Source organism: Colossoma macropomum, unplaced genomic scaffold (assembly GCF_904425465.1).
Source record: "Colossoma macropomum unplaced genomic scaffold, Colossoma_macropomum, whole genome shotgun sequence".
In the NCBI taxonomy this organism is placed as follows: Eukaryota; Metazoa; Chordata; class Actinopteri; order Characiformes; family Serrasalmidae; genus Colossoma; species Colossoma macropomum.
The window spans coordinates 8,944,406-8,966,561 of NW_023494806.1; the positions used below are offsets into that span (position 1 = coordinate 8,944,406).

A 22,156-nucleotide genomic window follows, 5' to 3' on the forward strand; every position below is an offset into this window, starting at 1 on the left:
GTTTGGAGCTGCTTTGATGCCTGGACAACTTGCAGTCATAGAATCGACTGTGAAATCTCTTTAATATCAGAGAGTGCTTGAGAAGAATGTGAGGCCATCTGCCAAAAAGTAAATCCACCAAGGTTGAGGGTTAAGGAATGGCCCAGTCAAAACCCAGATCTGAAACCCAGTGAAATGCTGTAGTGGCATTTGAATTGGCTGTACGTGCAAGAAACTACTCAAACATTGCATACTTGAAAGAATTCTGCATAAAGATGTGGGCACAAAAATTCTCCCAGTAGACATCAGTCACTGGTAGACAGTTATAGGAAACACCTACATCAAGTTGTTTCTGTGAAACAGAGCAGTATCAGTTACTGAAGCCAGGGATGTGCTTTTTTTTTTAATAAAAATAAATGATTGCCAAGTCACATTTGCTTTGTTTTTTGTTCTATTACATAACATTTACCTATACATACTGTTTAAGCCCTTTTGTGACCCTTATCGCAGACAGGACCAGAGTTTTATTATACACTTCAATGCAAAACAGTTGAGCTATTCTTATAGGTTATAGAAGTGTATAGAAGTCCATGTAGTTACTGAATAATAAGCCTTAATATGTAATAAGGCTGAGATTTTAACTGTAGATCGAAGACTGGTTTATCCACGTATGTCAAAAGAGAAACATTTCATGGGGAGTACTTAATTCTTCACATTACTGTATGGGGCTTATTATTATTATTATTAGTAGTAGTAGTAGTAATAGTAGTAGTAGTAGTAGTATGATTATCATTATTATTCTTATGTACAGAGGCTTACATAATGCATATGGGAGATATGATTGCATATAAGTAACTATATATCATCATTCATGCAAAAACCTTATCACTTTTTTTACTTTAGTTTCCCTTTGGATTGTGTTAACACTTCATGATCCACAAAAATTTTACAAAATTATGTGGAAAAAGTTTTATGTTAACACATTCTTAACTTTTAATAGAAGTTTTTTTTTTTTTCCTCCTCCTGGAAAGTTACCGCTTTGGAGATACGAGATTGTGTTCCGACAGTGACAATATGAGAAATGCATATGAGATGTTGTGTATGATCCCATGTCCAAGATAAAAAGCAAATATGCACATGTTTTTCAAATGCCAGTAGTGGAGCTGGTTTTGGTTCTGCTGTCTAAACTGTTTCCCTGTCGGTCCAGTAACTGTTAAGTATTCTTTTCTCTTTTTTGTGTGCTAAGTGCTTTTGTATTTGTGTATGTACACAGCACGAGTGTTTGACTGTGTGTGTGCGTCTGCAGGTTGTTTGTTAGCCAAGACATAGGTGTGTCAGAGTTTAAAAGGAAAAACATTCTCTGAGTTGTACCATAACCAAACCAAGATTGGAGTGCATGCCAGGATGTGTGTCAGTAGCGATTATGTTAGTTATCATGTAAACTACCTATTGTTGATTAATCAATAATCAGAATTTTGAAAAAAAAGACAGAACAGTAAAAATATGTGCAGTTGTTTGCAAAAGTTTAAACACCCCCAGCCAAATTAAACATTTTGCTGATTCTCCATGTGAAAGTAAGTGAAGACAGCCTGTACAGTAAACAAACTTATATATGGTGCTTTTCTGCAAGTGCAATTTCACTTGCTGAGTTTCAAATATTTGAAAAAAATAAAACCTAAAATATAAACTGTGCCATAACTTTTGCACAGGCTGCGTTTTATCTTTTATTTTTTTCCCCAGTGCGTTAAATCAGCAAATAAACGAATTGTGCATAAAAATGTACACCTCTGTAGGGGTGTGTTAACTTACTTTCACTTGGGAAAACAACAAAACATGTCATTTGGCCAGGGGTGCCCAAACCTTTGACTGTTTGTGAGCATTTTCAGACTATGTTTGCAAGATGATCCTATTTTAAACTGTTTTTTTAAACAGTTTGTTGTGACTATTGTCTTTTCTTGTGAGAAATGACCCCTTGTCTTTTTACATCATCGTCTGGTCTTCTGTCCATTCGCCCACCTGCAGACGGGCAGACATAATTTCAGCATTCATAATTACCCCCCAAAATGAACCGATAAGCTGAAATATGTGTTTCAGCAAACGAGACGGCCCACTGCTCTGGCCAAAGTGGCGTTTTGTTTTGTTGTCACGGTCCCGCTAAGTGGATTCCTTCTGCTTCGTGTTCGGGACCGTCATGCCATAATCCTCTCAGTGCGTAATAGGATCTGTGTCTGTGTGTGTGTTTTAGTAGCTGTTTTACAGCAGTCTTTTTTCTCAAACACACTCTTCCTTTTTCTCTCTTCCTGTGCTGACACTGCATGTAGACAGAGAGAGAGACAGGAAAGGTTGATGGAAGAATAGTTTGAAGCATTGATAGAGTAAGAATGAGAGACAGGAGAATGATTGACAGCTGTCTAAGAAAGGAGCAAAGTGCCATCCGCCTGTCTGCACTTATCAGAGTGGCTGACAATTCTAACATCTCATCTAACACACACACCCTCAGTCACTCACTCATGTTTTTGTGCAGTGTCTGGACAGGAGGTCATACGTACAGTACTGTGCAAAAGCCTAGGTTTCATTTACTGAAATTCCAGGCAAAACCACAATTAAGTATAAGTTATTCATTTGTTAGCATCAGGAAAAAAAGCAGAAAACATGTATTATTTAACAGAAAATGACACTGAAGTCTCAACAGCTATTTATTATTTAGCTTTTTATTATTTAATGTGTCCCATTCTTTTCAGCAGACTTAGTTTTAGTTTTTAAAGAAATCTGCAGGGATATTTTTCCACACCTACAAAGTTCAGTCTTAGAAGTTGTATTTTCTGCCAAACACATTTAGTAATGTTGAGGTCTGGACTCTGGGGTGGGCAGTCCATTGTTCTAAGATCACCAGCAAGTTCTTTGCTTGATTTGCAAATGTTTTTCTTTTTTGTCAGATTTTTTTTTCCCAGGAAGAGCCTCTTGACAGCTACACGTCCTTTCAGACTCATAGTGTTGAATTGTCTTCTCACAGTGTAAGGATGGACAAACACCTGTAGGCTGATTTCTCTCCTCTCTCCCAAAGATATATATATATATATATATACATATACACACACACACACACACACACACACACACACATACACATACATACATACACATTAGTTCCATGAACACTCAAAGGACCATTTGCACACTTATATGGTTCTTTGCATGGTAAAATGATTCTTTAGATTGATAGAGAATGTTTTGTATATGGTTTTACATAGAACCTTTTTGAAAATGGTTCTATATAGCACCAAACTGGGTTCTGCTATTATTACAATGTTAAGCTTGTAACAATAGAAGAACCCTTTTGGGAACCCTATATAGAACTATTGTCAAAAGGGTCTCATATAGAACCATATACAACACATTCTCCATCGGCCTGAAGAACCACTTAAACACGCAAATGGTTCTTTGAGTGTTTGAGGTTCTATATAGAACCATTGTATTTATTAAAGGATCCCTGAAGAACCGTCTTTTTAAGGAGTGTATATAACTGCCTAAATTTGATTAGCTACAGCACTGTAGTCCAGCTCGGTAGCATTGCATTTAAAACAGGAAGCTCAACACTATGTATATTTTCTTTTCAGTTCCAAAAATTTGAAGTAGCTTTTGTAAAAACACTTCACTAAATCATTTGCTGGTGTTGAAGCTTAGCTCTGCTTTTCTTTGTTTTTCTTACAAAGTGAGGATATTTTTGTCCTGAAAATGTATGAAAACAAACACTCTCACACAAACACACACATGCACGCACAGCCTCACTTGTTTGCGTGCTGACAGCAGACACATGCGATTTGTGGTGTGCCGCAGTCCTTGCACTGTCTGAAGTGCATCAGCAGGGGTTGAAGAGAAGAACAGATCAATGAGCAGATACTGTACTTTAATGTCAAGAAAGACTGCAAACACTATGTTGGATTGAAATGCTGTTTTGTAAACACCTTCAAATAGAAACATGTAAAATTATCTCTTTTTTAAAGCGTTGAATGCTCTTCTTTTCTTCTAGATTCCTGCATGCCATCACACATGCTAAATTTAGCGTCTGGACTCTCAGTGATGCTATCAAAGGCTGAGATCAGTGGTCTCTTAGGATTTGTGTCTTCGTGGGTTATTTGCTAATTTGGATATTTGTGTGAACTGGACATTCCTGGAATGATGCAGTGACGTTAAGCGGCTGACACTGGTTAGAGGAGTTAATGCTGAGAATGATTGGGCCTTATTTTCCAAAAGATAAGATCAATGAGAGATTATAGCTCTCATTTCCTGGCAAATCATGTCCTGACTTTAATATCTCTGTGCAGAGTAGGCTGCCTTTTATGAGTATTTTTAGTTGTCTTGAAAACATGAAAGGTGGTCCACAAATATTAAAGGTACAATAAGCACTATTTACTTTTTCCTTGTAGGTCATATCTGACTGACATGCTGCTCACGTGTACTCACATGACTGCCTAGCTTGTTACAACATTACTTCCTATTCTTCAGAAACACATTTTCTTGCTGAAAGACTTGATGGAGCTTTCAGTTCTTTTCTAAAGGAAGGCTTTTGTCAGATGCAAATGTAACCATCACTTTCAATAGTAGCTTAAATTTTAGTATGTGGCAAAACACTGCTGAAAGTAGGGGTGGACAATAAGACGAAAAAAATATCATGATATTTGACGAAATTTTCACGGTATGTGTCTCATTGCACTTTGTACTATTTTTCTTAGGTTTGATAAGTTGGAACTTGAGGAAAAGCCCCAGTAGTGCCACATTTGGGAAAAAAGTACTGTCAAAAACTATGAAGATAATGATTTTTATTCAACATTTTACATACTATGCTACAGTAAATCCTCCTAAACAGGACTAATTATGTTCTCTTTATAACAAAACGTGTGGTCAGCCAGAGGTCCTATAAGTAGACTGGTGTAGTTAAATAAATATTACTTGAAGTTACAGAGCTTTTTCTAATTGACCTGTTCATTCTTTCCCCACAGATGTGTTCTTTCATAGCAGCTGTTGCTAGAATGAACAAGCTGTGCAGAATTTTGCCAAAAATCTTATTTATCTTAATGAGAAATGGTAGCACCCAACTATTTTATGTCAAAATACCTCCAATATGTATCAAATATTCAATTTACACTTTTAGAAATATGGGTGCATCAAGGTTCATTAAGGTACAAACGATGTAAATGTACCCTCTAAAGGAAGGCATAACAGTGGTTTTAAGGTCCAGTTGAGTATTTTAATTAAGTTTTTCCAGGTGAAAAGTACATATTTGTACCTTTTCATAATCTAATATTTTAAAACAAAACAACAAAATGAAAGCCTGGAGACGAGACGGGGTGTGTGGAGTCAGTACAATTTAGAAAATATAATTTCAATGGATTATGGTACAGTTATGTTCCCTGACTAAAGGTACTGAGATGTACCCTTGAGGGTCCCAGCCCAGTGACAAGAGGGGAACTGCCACAGTGACAGTTTAGTACCTTTTTTTTCTGAGAGTGTAAGTGATGTTTAGTTTGTATGCATGTGAAAGGTCATACTGGATTTTTTTGTTTTGTAATGAAGCTCACAATGGCCTGATGGCCAATTTGTTATTGTCATTTCCAGTTCGGTAGTGTAGCCTTTTATACTGGAAAATTTGTCATGTAACAACTGTAAACAAAAGTCACAATTAGTTAATATGTTCAATGGGAATTTTGCCAGCGTGCTGTAAGGCTCGTCAAACCTCGTGGTAAAATGTGTTTATCGGCGGAGCATGGATAGGTAGTCACTGTAACAAGGCCTAATATTTATTTTCATAGTTCTAACAGAAGTAAACTATTGTGTGTCTTTAAGAAATGCCATCTAGTATTTACAGACTCCAAAACTTAGTGATTTATTAAACTGTTATGGAAGCCGTGAAACTGGCTAAGCAGGTTTAAAAATCTACCCTTTCCACCTCATTATTGCAAGTGAACGAGATTTCGCAAACCCTACAGCAGCAGAACTTCAACTGACCTGTTTATAGTGAAGTTATAGTGCCATGTTTTGCTTATTTATCTGCTTCAGTTAGATCGTTGAACTTTGTAAATATCAAATGCCTTCACTTATGTGTGTCATAAGTAGAGGATGTTGTAATGGTTCCTCTTTAGTGTTAAATGTGTACTGAAAAGAGAAAAAGACTGGACATTCAAAGTAGTTGGCATTTACAGTATGAATTCATTTTTGACTTTACCTTTACTCTTAGATTTTATGCTTCATGAGGGCAAGAAATTGGCTTTCAGTGTCTCATTGACCCTCAGCCTACTGTTTCCACTGTGGCTGAGTAAAAAAACACAATGCTGGTCATTGGTCGTTGTGTATTTGAGAGCTTCTATAGCTAGATAAAGACTGGGGCTGTTACTTTTGATTTATATTAGCAATTGTAATCTGCCCACTGTTATGACAAATAATTAAGCAATTCATAGTTTTTAAAAAGCCAAAAATGGAAACTGACTTTTTATTGAACAATAACAAACCATGTAATAGACTTTCAGATTCCAAAGAACAAAGAAGTCTTTAAACACATCGTTTCAGTCTTAGTGTTGAATTGTCTTCTCACAGTGTAAGGATGGACAGAAACACCTGTAGGCTGGTTCTCCTCTTTCTCAAATGTCTTTAAAATATATACTCTTGTATGCAAACAAAAATGTTTTGGATACCCCTGGCCAAATAACATTTTGTTTAATGTGAAAAGAAGTATGCATAATCTCAGAAGCAAACTATTTAAAACAAATCTGAAAATGTTAATTCACAGTTACTTTATATTTCATAAACTTAAAAAATGTAAAACAACTAATTGTAGACCTCCAGTTGTAAAGTCTCAGAACTTAACTCATTAGGCGTTAATAGATTTTTAGGACTGGCATAATAATATTCATAATAAATTCTCTGACTGTTCAAACCTTGTGCTAATGCTCAAAAGCCTTGGACTCCTCTAAGCAGCTGGCTATGGTTCTGAAAATGGTGCTAACTGATGCCTGCAAAGCAGAGGAAGGTTATCAAAAAATTTTCAGCTCACAATTATCACTGTCCAAAATGTGATTAAATACTGGCAGTTATGGGGAGCTGTGAACGTCAAGGTAAAATCTGGAAGACAAATAAGACTGCTTGTATGCTGGCCAGAAAGGCAAAGCAAAACCCCCATATGAAAGCAAGGACCTGCGGCATTGGTGCGCCAATCTACTATGCAGTGTTTTCTTACACTTGATATGCATGGAAGAGTCTGAAAGAAACTCATCACAAAGTCAACACCTAAAATAAGTAAAACATCGAGATAAGCCAGAGACATTTTGGAAACAAGTGCTGCGGTCTGATGAAATAATAACTGAACGATCACAAAATGTATGTTAGGAGAAAAGAGGAGCAGCGTTTGAAAAGATCACTGTGCCCGGTAAGCATGGGAGTGATTTGTCATGCATTGGGGTTGTGTGGCTGCCCGTGTCACAGGAAACATTTCACAAGTAGATGGAAGAATGGATTCCACTAAACATCAGCAAAATCTGGAACCAAATTTGACACAGTTCATCACGAAACAAAAGCTGAAATAGGCTGGCTTGTACAACAGGACAGTGATCAACAGCACCTCAATCCACCATGAACTACAAGAAATGTAAGCTCTGAAGCTTTTAAGTGGCCCTCGGAGGCCCCTGAACATCTGTGGGTAGATCTTAAACATGCTGTGAATGTAGGAAGGCCCAAGAACATCGCAAATCTAGAAGCATTCTGCAAGGAGGAGAGGGTGAAAAATCTTAAAATGAGAACAGAAAGTCTCATAGCTGGCAGCCAAAAGTGCTTTCAAGCTGTGAAATCTGCCAAAGGGGATGTTACTAAGTACTGACTTAAGTACAGGATGTCTAAACCTTTGGTCATGCCACAATTACAATTTTTTTAAAGCTAGTTAAATGTAAAGGAACTATGCAATTGGCAGAAAAAACATCATTTTAACATAGTTTACTGCAGAAATTGTTTACTCTTTTTCTCATCAGATATTACCAAGATGTGCAGTTTGGCCCTGGGTGCCCAAACATTTGCATACAAAGCAATTTGTATAAAAACAAATGTGGCCAAAAATACATATACATAGCCCCGTCTTTCTGCTTCTTACTGTAAGAGAGAGACCGATATTCAAAATATACATTATCATCGTGCAAACTGCCAACCTTTAGAGTGAACTGAGTAACCGATTTCAGCCAATTGTGATGGGGACAGATTTAGTTTGTGAATGTTTGTGGGTTAGTGAAGATGTCTAGGAAAAGCAATTAGGGTGCATACTGAAGGACTGAGTATATAGTGCTGGAGGGTACAGGGGAAGTGTGTGTGTAGGAGAGGAGGGAGAAGAAAGACCAACATTGTTTTAACCAGAGTGAGCGATGACTCAGCAAGAACTGGCTTGTGGAAACTGGCTTGTGTATGTGCTCGGACGTGCGCGTGACCCGAGCGTGCACGTCTTTGCATCAGTTCACATCAGCAGTTACTTACAAACGGCTGACTCATATCTGCTTTACAGAAGGCTGTGTGTGTGTGTGTGTGTGTGTGTGTGTGTGTGTGCGCGCAGATGAAGTAATGGCTCTCGGAGTCAGATTCAGATTTACACTGGCCCAGTGGTTAGTCACTCTCAGCCCAACAGCAATGCTGTCAGGACGTTGCCTCATCCGCAGTTGCGCAGCATGAGGTGCATCGTCTACTGCTTGAAACCTCTTCACCACAGCCAGTCGTGACCCTTAAATGCAGAGCTGTAGGGCCACACAATATATTGTTTATTGACCATGATCGCAGTGTTGACCTATCACTATTTTTCCAATGATACTGGGCTGATTCATGATACTGGGCTGGGCTCCCAAGTGACACAGCCGTCTAATTGTTGGACCTGTCATCAGGAAATCATGCATTCAAAGCCTAGTGATGCCACAGCTATCTGTGGTCGGGAGTCCAAGAGAGTATAAATGGCCTTACTCCCTCTGCCCAGGCAGGACGTCCCTCCATCTCCCCCCGCTTCACTCAGTGTGATGCTAGCCAGTTAGGGGCAGTTCTAAAGGATGTGATGGTGCTCCATGTGTCTTGGAGGAAGCATTTGCTAGCCTTCACCCTCCCAGCCTGGTAGTATCATGTGATATGGGGAAACCTAGTTAGCTAGTGGAGTTAAACATGGATATTTTGGTCAAATGTGGTCAAAAATGGTGTTTAATTTTGGTCAAAACAATGCAGGCTAGCCTTTTTTTTTAAGTAGATCACATTATTCATTCACAAACGTGTTTTAGTATATTGCAAGGCATTTTAATAGTGTTATAATATTACAATATTGCAATATAAAGCAGTGCTAGTATGTTGTCCATATCGCATATGCCTGCATGGGTGTTTTCACCCAGCGTTCATACATACATTGTCATTAGTGAGCAGATGTGTGCACAATGTGTAGTAAGGTATCTACACCCTACACCCTAGTACTTTAGGGTGCTCCCATCGCTGTTATAGCTGTTCAGATTTTGCACACACCGCTTATATAATCTTCATATCAGTAGAATGGGGTGCACTGGTGCAGCCACACATGAGCTTAAGTTCACCATGCCCAATGCCAAGCATCAGCTAGAGGGGCATAAAGCCCCCCCAGCATTGGGCTGTAAAGCTGTGGAATTGCATTCTCTGGAGTGATGGAGCTTCATCCAATATCTTTGGAATTGGTGTTCGTGCTGTTTGTGATCAAGAACATCAGTACCTGACCTCAATGATGCTCATATGGATGTAGTTAAATCTCCTCACGGTGTAATTTACCAGAACCTGATGGTTTGAGTTGACTGTTGCTTATAAGTTTAGGACAGCTAGGCATGTCTGTCTGTCTGTCTGTCTCTCGCCCGCTTACTTGCTCTTATACCGCAGGAATGCAGCTAGCAGGCTTGTTAAGACATGGGCTAATTGTTGCACTAGCAAAACAGCAGCAAAAGCTAATAACAAGACTCTGGAAGAAAACGTTCTTTGTCTGATAAATCACTTTATACTTAAGCCACTGTATAGTTTACAATGCTGCCGCCAAGCGTAGTTGTCTCGTTAATGATTTAACGGTGGTTTGAAACATAAGGACTTGGCTGGGGGGGATTCGGTAAATGAAAACTAAATCCTGCCCACTATTCACAAAGCTGCATTTTATCTCTTCTTCATCCTTTCCAGTAAGAGAATAGGCCTCTCGTTGTTACCTCCTCTGTCAGGTTGGTTATGAGTTTCTCCCTCTCTTGGTCTCTCAGACCGAAGTAACACTGAGCTCCTTTTCAGAGCTTTAGTGGCATGAAAAGGTGCATCAGTGTGAGGCGTCTATTTCTATATTTCTTATTTTAAATTCTGACCTACATAAATTTAAGCCATAAAAGGAAGGGTGTGTAGATGCATAGATGCCAGTGGTTGAATGACACCCTGGCTTTTGGGGGACATCTTCAAGATATGCCAATATTTGGCCTGTTATAATGTACAAACATGCATACACACAGCCTTGCATCATTTTGTGTTGTAAGGTCTATTTAAAATATAAAGAATAATTAATTGGCAATGAAAATGCAGTGGCAAACCGTGACTGTTAAAGCTAGGCCTGCACCATTTCAGGTGGGACGGAAAATTTGAAAAAAGTTCTACGCCCTTAAGAGGTTTTCAGAGGTTCTTTAGTAAAGAAGTTCTATATAGAACCATGAACACTCAAACCATTTGCATGCTTATATGGTTCTTTGCAGGGTAAAATGGTTCCTCAGATTGATGGAGAATGTGTTGTATATGATTCTACATAGAACCTTTTTGAAAATGGTTCTATATAGCACCAAAAAGCGTTCTGCTATTATTACAGTGTTACGCTTGTAACAAAAGAGGAGCCATTTTTGGTGCTATGCAGAACCATGTTTAAAAAAGGTCCCATATAGAACCATATACAACACATTCTCTATCAATCTGAAGAACGATTTAAGCATGCGAATGGTTCTTTGAGTGTTCATGGTTCTGGATGGTGAAATGTGCTATAGATGGCTCTATATAGAATCTTTTTCAAAAGGGTTCTATATAGCATCAAAAAGAGTTCTTCTGTTGTTACAAGCTTGATATTGTAACAATAGAACAATCTTATATGGTGCTTCATAGAATCATTTTCAAAAAAGGTTGCATATAGAACCATGTACAGCACATTCTCCATTAATTTAAAGAAGAAACATTTAATGATGCAAAGAACCCTGTAATCATGCAAACGGTTCTTTGAGTGTTCATGGTTCTATAGAGAACCGTTTCTTTACTAAAAAACCCTTGAAGAACCATCTTTTTTAAGAGTGTAGATTTAACACGGACATTTGAAGCTTTTAAAAGACACTGTGTTTTACTAAAAGCTTGTGACAGACAAATTTTGGCAATATTTTACACAGTATCACAGTGACTCAGTAAAGAGGCCTGGTACAGAGCTGCTGCTGCTGCTGCTGTTTTCGGTTTCTAACAATCCACTGATTAAGCTGTCATTTACAGTATACAGTCAGCAACGTATCTAGGACTTCCAGAAGGCTTAGAGTGCTGTTTTTTCTTATGAAATTGGTCCCAATCGTTAGAAATGAAAACATGATTCACTGATTCCTTTGTCACTTTGTAAAAATGCTGAAAGTTCTTCTCTTCAGCTCTTAAAGTCCAAACCAATACGAGAGCTCACTTAACTCTACCTAGATACCACAGAGGAACACAATCCTTGATGGAACAATTTTCCGTTGGCTGTTATGAATTTAACCCGTTTGTTTCCATCTTGTACTAAACAATGAATGAGTTTAAATACAAGCATGATTCTGTTGAACTAGACTAAAAATGACAGGCGTGCATTGTTTACTTCCCAGAAATCATTAGGTGGCATCTGATGGCCTAGAAGGCCCTCAGGGTTCCTGTCTGTGAATGTGCAGTATTAATATTGAATATTTATAGTGATCACATGCATGAGTACCTCCAGATTTGTTCGTTAGTTTGCTGCATGCACTGAAACTGATATATTACTGACACATTACTGATATTTCCTGCCTGACAGTACAGCAGAATCTCTCTGTCAGACAGATTCTCTTACCATATATTCACTTTAGGAGGTGAGAAGTTGCTAATGTCAACCCAAGTTTATCTCTAGCGGGAGTCCGCGAGGAGTGCTTGTTGTCGTGTGTGAGGGTGTACATTGTCCAGCTACTGACAAGAAAAATAGTTGTTTTTCTTACATTTTTTGCATGATACTGTTAGGACAAGAAGTGGAACGTCTGTAGAGACAGAATTTCAGAGAGCAGAGGCAGGGGACCTCGGACCCCAGCGTCTACGATTCACGAGCCAATCATTTAGGTTATCACTTCAGCGCTGAGAAAATCCTAACTCGATTTGTCGCTTGTCGCCCTGTCACTGTGTCCCTTGTTGCTAAATTGCAGTTACAAATCGCCTACTTCCATAGGAAATGACTGGTTGCCTGTCATGCTATCGCTAATGAGAACACAGGGTTACACGAGCCAACTCACTCCTCACAACTCACTCCTCACTCCTCACATGAGTTCACTCAAAGCAGCCAACATGATCAAACACATTTACACACATCACATTTGGAGATCAGAGAATCGAGTAGTACAACATACTACAATAATACGTAAAATCAGCTGTTATATGATTTAATGTAGAGTAGAACTTGTTTACCTTGCAACACTCTGACCTACATGTGCATATAGTACGTTTCTCACTCAAATGATGGTAAATGTGCTCATATTCTGTTTCTCCAGTTACTTCAGAATTATAACTATATAGGCTTAGTAGCCTAATAATTATCAGCATATTATTACGATTGTAGCCCAGTATTTGTATGCATTTAAGACTTTGACAAGTCTCTATTTTTAATTCTCTGTTTATCTTTTAAAAAAAAATAGGTTAAATATGATAATGATAAAATAGCAGAAGCATATGTAATGGTATGTCAAGTTGGTGTATGACCCAGTATGACCCATCCTTGATGTGGTGAGCACTAGCTGAAAAATATTGGTTGATATTGTTGTATTGGTGTCAGTATTGGTTGGTGTAATGTGCATTATTTGTCTTTAATTTTAGCCTGTAATCGATCACTGTTTTGAAGAGGAGGAGTTTAACGCTGTCATGTTTGCAGAGTTACCTCTGTTCAAGACTCTGATTTGAACATGTACAAGTTATTCAGTGGTCTGGTCATTTAAACTGAAAGTGCATGAGCAAGACATGACTGAACACTTTTGATATTTACTAGAAGTAATTTTACACCAAGTGTTTGTTTTATTTTCTTCATTATTTCTCTGTCTGCTAAAGCTATAGGCCTTGATAGCCTACTAATCCTGAATGTGTCAAAATACATTGGATAGATCGTGTTATTCTTGGGAAAATATTAATCAACGTAATGTGTCAGCTCAAAAAATATCTGAGGCCCGTTCTTTTTAATAATTGTGACGCCAAGTCTGGTGTCTGTGTGTGTCTGTGTGTGTTAGTGTATGTGTCAAACGAGTATGTGACAGCGAGACTCACCCAGCCCTGATAAGCTGTATCCAGGCACAGAGTTGCATTAAGCATTTCTGACGACTTCCACTTTATCAGGCACTTACAGTTTCAAACAGCGGCCAAAGTCCAAGAACGGCCAATATGATTAATAACAAATATGACATTTAAAGTGCACACTTAAGTGATGTACTAGAAGCCAGAAAAACTCAGGCAATTTGACCTGCTTGCTATTAATACTTCCAATAGGCCACATGCTGCTACTGTGCTGTAACTATGTTTATCTGCACTCTATTTTGTATTACTGGAAAAGTTGCCTGTTTTGTTTTTGATTTTTCCTCTTCTTTCCGTTGTAAGTATGTGCTATCATGTAGATAATAATACATAGTATGTTCAGGCCTTATGCTGTACATAGTAAATGGTTGCTTTATATATCATTGAAAACAATACATAAAGTCTCTGCTAGAGCTTATCTTCTATAAAGTAAGCAGTTTTGTCATCATCTTTGAATCAGAAGCCTAATTGCCATAACCAATGTGAGAGACACGCCTCTGAATGCTCACTGTTAGATTACATTACATGTAACATGTACAGACTTCAGTTTAGTATCTTCAACCCTTAGGTATTACCTTTTCCCTTTTCCTATAATATTTAAATATAATTATGTAATTTATTGAAAGGTTAGAGTCTAGTGCGTTTTTGTAAGTATAAACATGCAGTGGCTATTCTTTCCACAAAACAAGATGCAACTCAAAGTAACTCAAATAAAAAATAAATATCTCCTCTTCTACTTATGAACGTAACATATATACTGATGAATAGTGAAAGTTTAAAAACTGATTTTTGGACTGGATGCCTCTGCTTCTTTAAGTGATAATGGCTGCAGCTGGATGTGTCTTAGTTGTTGGAGCTGAGTATTAGCCAAACCTGCTATGTTATCACCAAGCTGGGAAAAGCACTGTCTTATCAGTCTGGCCAGTAAGCACATCCCGGACCTCAGCCTGAATCTCAACTGTAGGATGTGCGGGTGTAAAACACAATGGGAAATCCTCAGCACTCCCTAAGCCTGTAGGGAAGGCCTAATAATTTCTGTGACACAAAAAAAATACATAGCTGTAATTTTTAAGTCCATTTTATTTTATAGAATCATCATGCTTGTTGTATAGAGCCAAGTATGCTCCCCTGTTGGTTTGGCCTTAAAGAGCTGAAATGAAGGCCAAATGTGTCAGATTTACAACTAAAATAATCAGAAACTGACAGAGGAATCAACTAATAACGTTCTGATTTACAAGGTGGGACCATTTATGCGAGGGGAAAAAATATCACTCTAGTGCTTTTGGAAGTAGATACGTCACTGACTGATCATGTGTGGTAGCCCGACCAATGTGTTTCAGTCAGATATGAATGGAAAACAGAAAATAGTGGCAGCTCTGAGCCAGAGCTCTTTACTGAAAGATTCACTGTCAGAGTGCTACAAGGTAAAATAAATGTTAATGTATGTTACACACTTCAAATAAATAACATAATTGTCTATGTTAAAATAACATAGAATATCTTTTAAAAGTTTGAAATGTAATGTTTTTTTCCTTGTTTTTGAATGAGTTTCGAAATCTATGACCCAAACTGACAGTCTGTAGTTGCCACAAGTGAAAATGCATTGATGCATATATCTGAAGGTCATAATCTAACTGCATCAAATTTGGAATGTTACAAACAATGTAATGGATTTTAATAATGTTATCTGCTGCTATCTTTTTTTGGCCATAGTAAAATTCTCAGGCTATTTTCAGATGAGGGAAAAATGCTTTGTATTATTTTTGGCTGTATTCCACCACTTTGTAAAATATTCCTTTAGTCACATTTGTGTCTTTAGTGTATTTTTAAGATAATTCTGAAAACAATTCAAAATATTTCAATCAAGTCGTGCTGAAATTTGAGATTTTATTCTGCATTAAATCATTCCCTAACAAATCGCACTGCTAAGGGAGGACTGTGACGACAGACTGATTGATTTCAATGATCTGTATTTCTTTTACAGGTAAATCCCACCTGGCCATCGTCCAGAAGGTGAATAATGAGGGGGAGGGGGATCCGTTCTATGAGGTTTTGGGATTGGTCACTTTGGAGGACGTCATCGAGGAGATCATCAAATCAGAGATCCTGGATGAATCGGACCTTTACAGTGAGTGACTCTTTTAGAGAAAACATTTTAAGGAGACCCCTTTTTTCAGTTCAGTATGCTTCCTTCTGCACTTTTAATACATCTGTGATGACTGAGGGGGCAAAACTCTTTAATTCAGTTTTTGTGTAGTGTGTTTTAACCTAGAATTTTCTCATCTGTGAAGAAAGGGTCTTTCTTGGGGGCTAACCTATTAACATTAGTGGAGATAACAGGCCATTAACATTTGTCTGTTTATCTAAAAGACAGACTTCCTTTCTCTGTGTAGTATTCAAGCCATATGTGATCTACTGTGGCTTTCTGTGGTCTCAATATGCCTCAGTTTAATGTAGTAATGACAAAATGCCGAGTCAGGTGCTGAGAAACTGAACGGTGCTTGCAGTCAGTCGCAGAGTACCAACATGAGTTTGTATGGTGGTATGTTAGAAGTACAGAAACTGAGGTGTTCACTTGCCTGTGCTTGAAAACATGATTCTCTGGAAACCTGGCCTCCAACAACAACACAGTTATTCTTGTTTATGTCTGAAATACTGTTTACTGTGAAGAAGGCGGGGTTGGTGGGTGTGGTTATTCTGCTGGGATGCTGTACTTGGCTGTGAAGAAAGCAGAAAGAAATCCCAATGGCCTGTTGAATCGCATTGCTTTTTTGAAAGGAGTATATGCAAAAACAGCAGAGACGTTTCACGATTTCTTGAATGGAATACACAGTGGTTAGTAACGCATATGTTATCTGATAATGACAAAGCATAACTTGGTCTCCTTTAAGCTTGCACACAAGCCCACAGCCTGTTTTTCTTGCATAATCCCTTGCAACACTCAATACCATACTTCATTTACTCAGTCATCATGAAAAGACACCTCTTTCACACACCTCCACAAACAAAGAATCGCAAACAATAGTGTATGTTGTGGTGTCATACGTCCTTAAAAAAACCCTCAGCAATGATACTTCATGTTTTGCTGTTGACTGTTTGGTGAAACAGACCTTTGACTCATATCTTTGTATGTTTTGTTTTTAAACAGTTTTTCACTGCAGTGGTTGAAGTTTAAGCTGCAGAGTTAAAATGAAAGGTTAATATTTAGTGATTAGCAGTGTTTTACAGCTCGACTGGCTGCCCTTAATCTTTTGTAGCCTGACTGGTTCTTATAGATAATTAATATCCTGACCATGTTGAGCACCTGTTACTGAATGATGTTTTATGATCTGTGTTTGAGAAATGTGTTCAATCATTTACACTCGTGTGTCTTTTACAATTCTAGCTGACAATCGTACCAGGAAAAAAGTGGCGCCCAATAAGAACAAGCGAGACTTCTCCGCCTTCAAGCACGAGAGTGAATCTAAAGTCAAGATTTCTCCTCAGCTGCTGCTGGCTGCCCACCGCTTCCTAGCCACAGGTACATAACTAATCACAGGGCTCACAGTGAACTGCATACCATAAAAGATAGGAGTTTGGGGGAGCTTGTGGAGTGCGGTGGTCCGATTCCACTCGAGTGAAAATGTTAATCAGCCTTTATTCACATAAGGAATCGCTTTAGAAAAAAGGGCTTGCATTTTTGGCCATTTGATTGGGTACACCTTGTATATACGCTCATCGTAAATTTCATCCGGTCCACTTATCATATACAGTTATATTCAAAAGTTTGTGCACCCCAGATCAAATGACATTTTGCTTATTTTTTACGTGAATGTAGGTGAGCACGTCCTCTACAGAGAACATACTTGTGTATATTTTAATGCACAGTTACTGTTTATTAGGTAAATTTAATACATTGAGGAACCAATTAAAACATAATATATGGCCTGTTATGGCACATCTTATATTTTATGTTTAATTTTTTTACAATATGTTAAACTCAGCAAATAAATACAAGTTGTGCACTACTTGTTGCATTATTCGCTGGAGAAATGCTATGTTATTTTAACTTAAATCAACAAAACCTGTAATTTATTCAAACATCTGCATACAAAGGCAGTACATTTTACATTTCTCCAATTACAGATTGTAGTCCATTTCTCAGCATTACTTTTTAGCCTTTCTTTACCTCGTTCTTTAATGGTCAGGACCCCCACTGGACCACCACCAAGCAGGTGTTATTTTGGGGAATCATTCTCAGCACTGCAGTGACACTGACACTGTTTGTAAGTGATCTCTGTTCTGACTGCCAGCGCTGTATTGTGCTTCATTCAAAAATCTGTCTGGGCTAAAAATGTAACCGTAAATGTTTATAAGTTTAAACTGAATTTCTCAACAACATCAAGAAAAATAAACTTCATCCTCTCCTTTGGATGTCCAGATCCTGGATCTGGCTTAAGTGATACTTTTTTTCCTGACAGTCAGGAACAGCACAATGTTTAATCATTCTTCCACCATGTTTCACTCCAATAATTCTGCTTCTATGTTTATATAGTACTAGACCTAAAAATTATATAATTGCCTAATCACAATTATTTGAGATGGTTTCAGTTATTTAAGCTGACTGCAATCATTTTGCAGTTATTAGATTTTCACAATAACAAGCCATAGCAAACAAAATGTGAATTGTGTGTGTTTGGCCAATAAACGTAAATAAAAAAGCACTAAATGCATTCTTTGAGATGCATTATGGGGCTTATGAAACCAAAAAACATCTGACTTCTAATGGTGCTCTAACATATTTAGGGGGCAGTCTAAGTAATGTTTGTTTATTTGTTAGCTGTGTAGCTAATTCTGGTGTTTTTTTGCCTGCATGCCAACAGAATAAGTGCTTTTTAATATAATTTTACTCTAAAGAAAAAACAGAAGCTTTGATTCTGTGTATCTGAGACGTGTGTGAAAGTGTGTGCACACGCCAAACAGTGTAGTGTGTCTTTTCAATGGTAGTACCAATGTTAGCTACTAAGTTAAGGAAAGCTATTAAAGTTTGGTTACTTTAATAGATACATACAAGGAACACGAAAAGACAATTAAATTGTTAATCGTAATTATGCATTTGACAATCATTGGCTAAAATTTTCTGACGGGCCCTACATAGTACTCTTTTAACAAAGCAGTGAAATCTTTTGCTGAGAAATAACTTTTCCAGAATATGGACCCTTTAACATAATAGTTCTGACCTTGATGCAAATGAATAGTCTACTTTTCAGCCACGGCACCTGGGAAAATAGGAGTTTCCAGGGGACACTACTGTGCTACAGCAGCACTGTGGTATTTGTGGCCGTTGCTTATGAGGCCCTCCCATGCAGCGCCGTCCCCTGCTGAGCCTTAGATGGTTAGTGGGCTGCTGGCAGTAACAAGCCGTCTGTTAGATGGAGTCATGGTGCTGAGTAAAGTGGACTGGTGCAGGCAAGAGGGAGGCAGTGTGGGTAAAAGGCTCTGTGGTCTGGAGGAGGTCAGGAGTGTGAGGTCAGCATCTTGGCTCTGAGTGAAGAGTGAATAGAAAAAGGCCCATCAGACAAAGCAGAAACCACACGAGTCTTTTAAAGTGTCTGTGTTTTAATGAATTTCAACCAACATTAATTTTGTCCACATGCATTTCTCCACTCTTCTTCCTGTTTTTCCCTCTTTCTATCGGTCAACCTCTTTCTCCCTTTCCTTTTTTATTTCTGTCTCTTTCTCTTTCTCCCTCTACTTTCTCTCTCTCTCTCTTTTCCTGTTTTTTCTCTTTGCTTTCTCTTTTCCTGTCTCTCTCTTTTTCCATCTTTTTCTCTTTCTATCTGTTTGTGTCTCTCTCTCTCTCTTTCTCTCTCTCACTCTTTCCATCTTCCTCCTTCTTGTTCTCCATTTCTCTTTTCTCTCCATTTTTCTTTCCTTCTCTCTCTCTCTCTCTCTCTCTCTCTCTCTCTCTCTCTCCCTCTCCCTCCCTTCTCCATCTTCCTCTTTTTGCACTCCATCTTCATCTTTTTTCTCTCTTTCTCTCTCTCACTCTCTTTCCATCTTCCTCTTCTCTCTCTCTCTCTCTCTCTCTCTCTCTCTCTCTCACCCCTACAGAGGTGAATTTGTTCTGTCAGTCTCAGATCTCAGAGAAGATTCTGTTGAGGATCTTGAAGCACCCAGACGTGATCCAGGATATCAAATTCAATGAGAACGACAAACGGTCGCCCCAGCACTACGTCTACCAGCGCGGCAAAGCCGTCGACTACTTCGTCCTCATACTGCAGGTAGCAGCCCACACACACAAACTGCCTTTACCTATATCTTACCTAATCCTCCGTGACTCAGAGCTTCAGAGGATCAGAGCTTTTGGCCTGACAGAGACATTGCTAGTGTTAGTTTTAAGAACACCTTGACCCATGTGTGCCACCAGCTTCAGACTAAAGCAGCATTCACTTCACAGAAAATAGTTGTTGAATGCCACTTTGTAAAGTTGCCAGATTTACTTTCAGAGCCACCCATCAGAACTCAAAACAGTATTCCAAACGCTGTGTGGTACTTAGAGTGTATAATTCAAAAAAACTTGATCTACAGAATAGGCATTTTTCCATAGTCCCTATATTTTTAAGATGCAAAAGTAATGCCTGCCATCAATGACTGTGCATTTCAAGTCAAAGTTTAGTCAATTGAAACTACATTGCTGCTGTGTGGTGCGGCTTGCGTGTCCCCTGTCTCGGTTCCCTGTCTCTGTTCAGGTGAATGGCTGCAGCATGCACGAAACCTGTTTTTCTTGATAAATGAAGGCTGCTTAAAACCCTTTAAGACTTTTCTTTTATTTGTGCAATTTATTTGGATGTCATTAAATTTGTGTGCATGTGTGTGACTGATGATACCTGACATATGATATGCAATTCTTCAGATAGACGAGAGCGCAGCATTACATTATTCGCCCTCTGTTCAGTTTTTGCCGCAGTTTTCTTTCTCAGGCAACATAAACATTGACCCATCACTGCTATCCAGTTCTTTTGTTGGCATAGCAACAACCCAGCTGACCGATCAGCAACTGAACCTTTTTGACAAGCATCACAAGGATTAATTTGTACTCTGCTTTGTCACATGTGGTGCTATCGTCTCCAAAATCAGTTCAGAATGGGCTGGGGATGTCCGAGCTATGCGTGAAAGCAGTCATTCTGTTTTAGCTCCTGAATGAGGTGTTCGACTTTCACTTCTCCAAAAAGGAAAGTGTCCTGCTCAGTGTCCCTGTTTGCCCTTTTTGTGAGCAATTGATATCTTACCAGTTTGATAGTTTCTTTTGCAGTGCAAACAACAATCCGAAATTCCAAAAAAAGTGTTGCATCTTGTGTGCAAAAAAATCTCCTCAGAATATTTCACAGTTAGAATATTTCATATTTAATATAAGGGTTCCTATTAAAGGTTTTTCTTGGAGCTGACATCCAAGCCAAGAGCCACCTAAGAGCCAATCTGCCAGTCAACATTTGAAGAGCACTCGGAGCCAGTTAGGCAACGGGATGCCCTGAGCAGGCAGGTTAAGAAAGCAGGTTCTGGCCTGGACCCAGATAGAGGGGTTAACATTACACTTTGGCTCAGCAGTCAGAAGGAAGACCATTCTCTTAATCAGCAGATTTTCCAGCAGATGAAGCCCTGAAGATCAAGTTTCCTTGTAGCAAGACTTTGGATCTATGGTCTGTAATCCTGTTTGGCTTTAATACATGGTTCTTAATTTAACCTTAATAAGTGGAGCTGAAATTCTGCATTTGAAATAAAGGTCATTAATGCACTTTCTTGTCATTCGATAGAAACAGGTATGTTTTAATTAAGTTGTGATAGAGGTTAAACCAACACAAATAAAAAAATAATAATAATTTTAGGAAACAGAAACTGGCATTAAAGCAATTCCTCAAATTTACTTTTACCTCAAATGTAGTCAATCAGCTGAGATTTGTTCGGTGTCTAAAGTTTGTTTGTTTGTTTGTTTGTTTTAGTTTTTTTAGAGCTAAGAGGCTCAGGTAGCTAACAATCAGAGATGGTCAGGAGTTGATTCATGAAAATGCGAGCTGAGTTTTCCAATCTCTGGCATGGTTACGCACGTAGGGTTGGACACAGAAGGTTTCATTGCTGCATTAAGGTTGGCAGTGCCAATGTAGTCAGTTTTGTTTGTGTTTTTTTTTGTGTTTTTTTTATTTCCTCTGGTTGAGTAAGTCTTTGGTCTTGATAATAGAGTCAGTTAAGGGTGAGTGTGAGTCCAAGTCACAGACTTTTTGCTAACAAATAATAGCAGCTTAGAGCCTGCCTATTAGCATCAAACTGCATTCGAAATTTATCACACACTTGCCTTAAACTGCGTATAGATGTTAAGTGCTCTTGTAAAAATGGACAAAAGTATATTGTATATTGTTGGCAGTAGTTGCAAACATGAATTCTAAACAGATTTTTTGATAAATATAAATTTTGTACACAGTTTGTTGTACAGGGTCAGATGCCATGTAAACAAATCTGTTTTTTATTACTTGCGTGCATTTTGCTCAGTGCTACTACATTGGGGTAAGGGGGAAAATTAAGTAATTTAATTGTTCACCAAACTATTCCTTTGACTGCTCTGAAGGCAGAATGAGTAGCAGGG

General features: G+C 38.3%; 1 protein-coding gene across 2 annotated transcripts in view; it reads left to right on the forward strand.

The window, feature by feature from the left end:
* Window positions 1-22,156, forward strand: part of LOC118827161 (metal transporter CNNM4) — a 51,092-nt gene that overhangs the window by 11,084 nt on the left and 17,852 nt on the right. For both annotated transcript variants that reach the window (XM_036598401.1, XM_036598402.1), the window contains exons 2-4: window positions 15,524-15,667; window positions 16,925-17,059; window positions 19,633-19,802. In XM_036598401.1, the coding sequence (XP_036454294.1) occupies window positions 15,524-15,667; window positions 16,925-17,059; window positions 19,633-19,802 (449 nt within the window). The remainder of the gene's footprint in view (window positions 1-15,523; window positions 15,668-16,924; window positions 17,060-19,632; window positions 19,803-22,156) is intronic.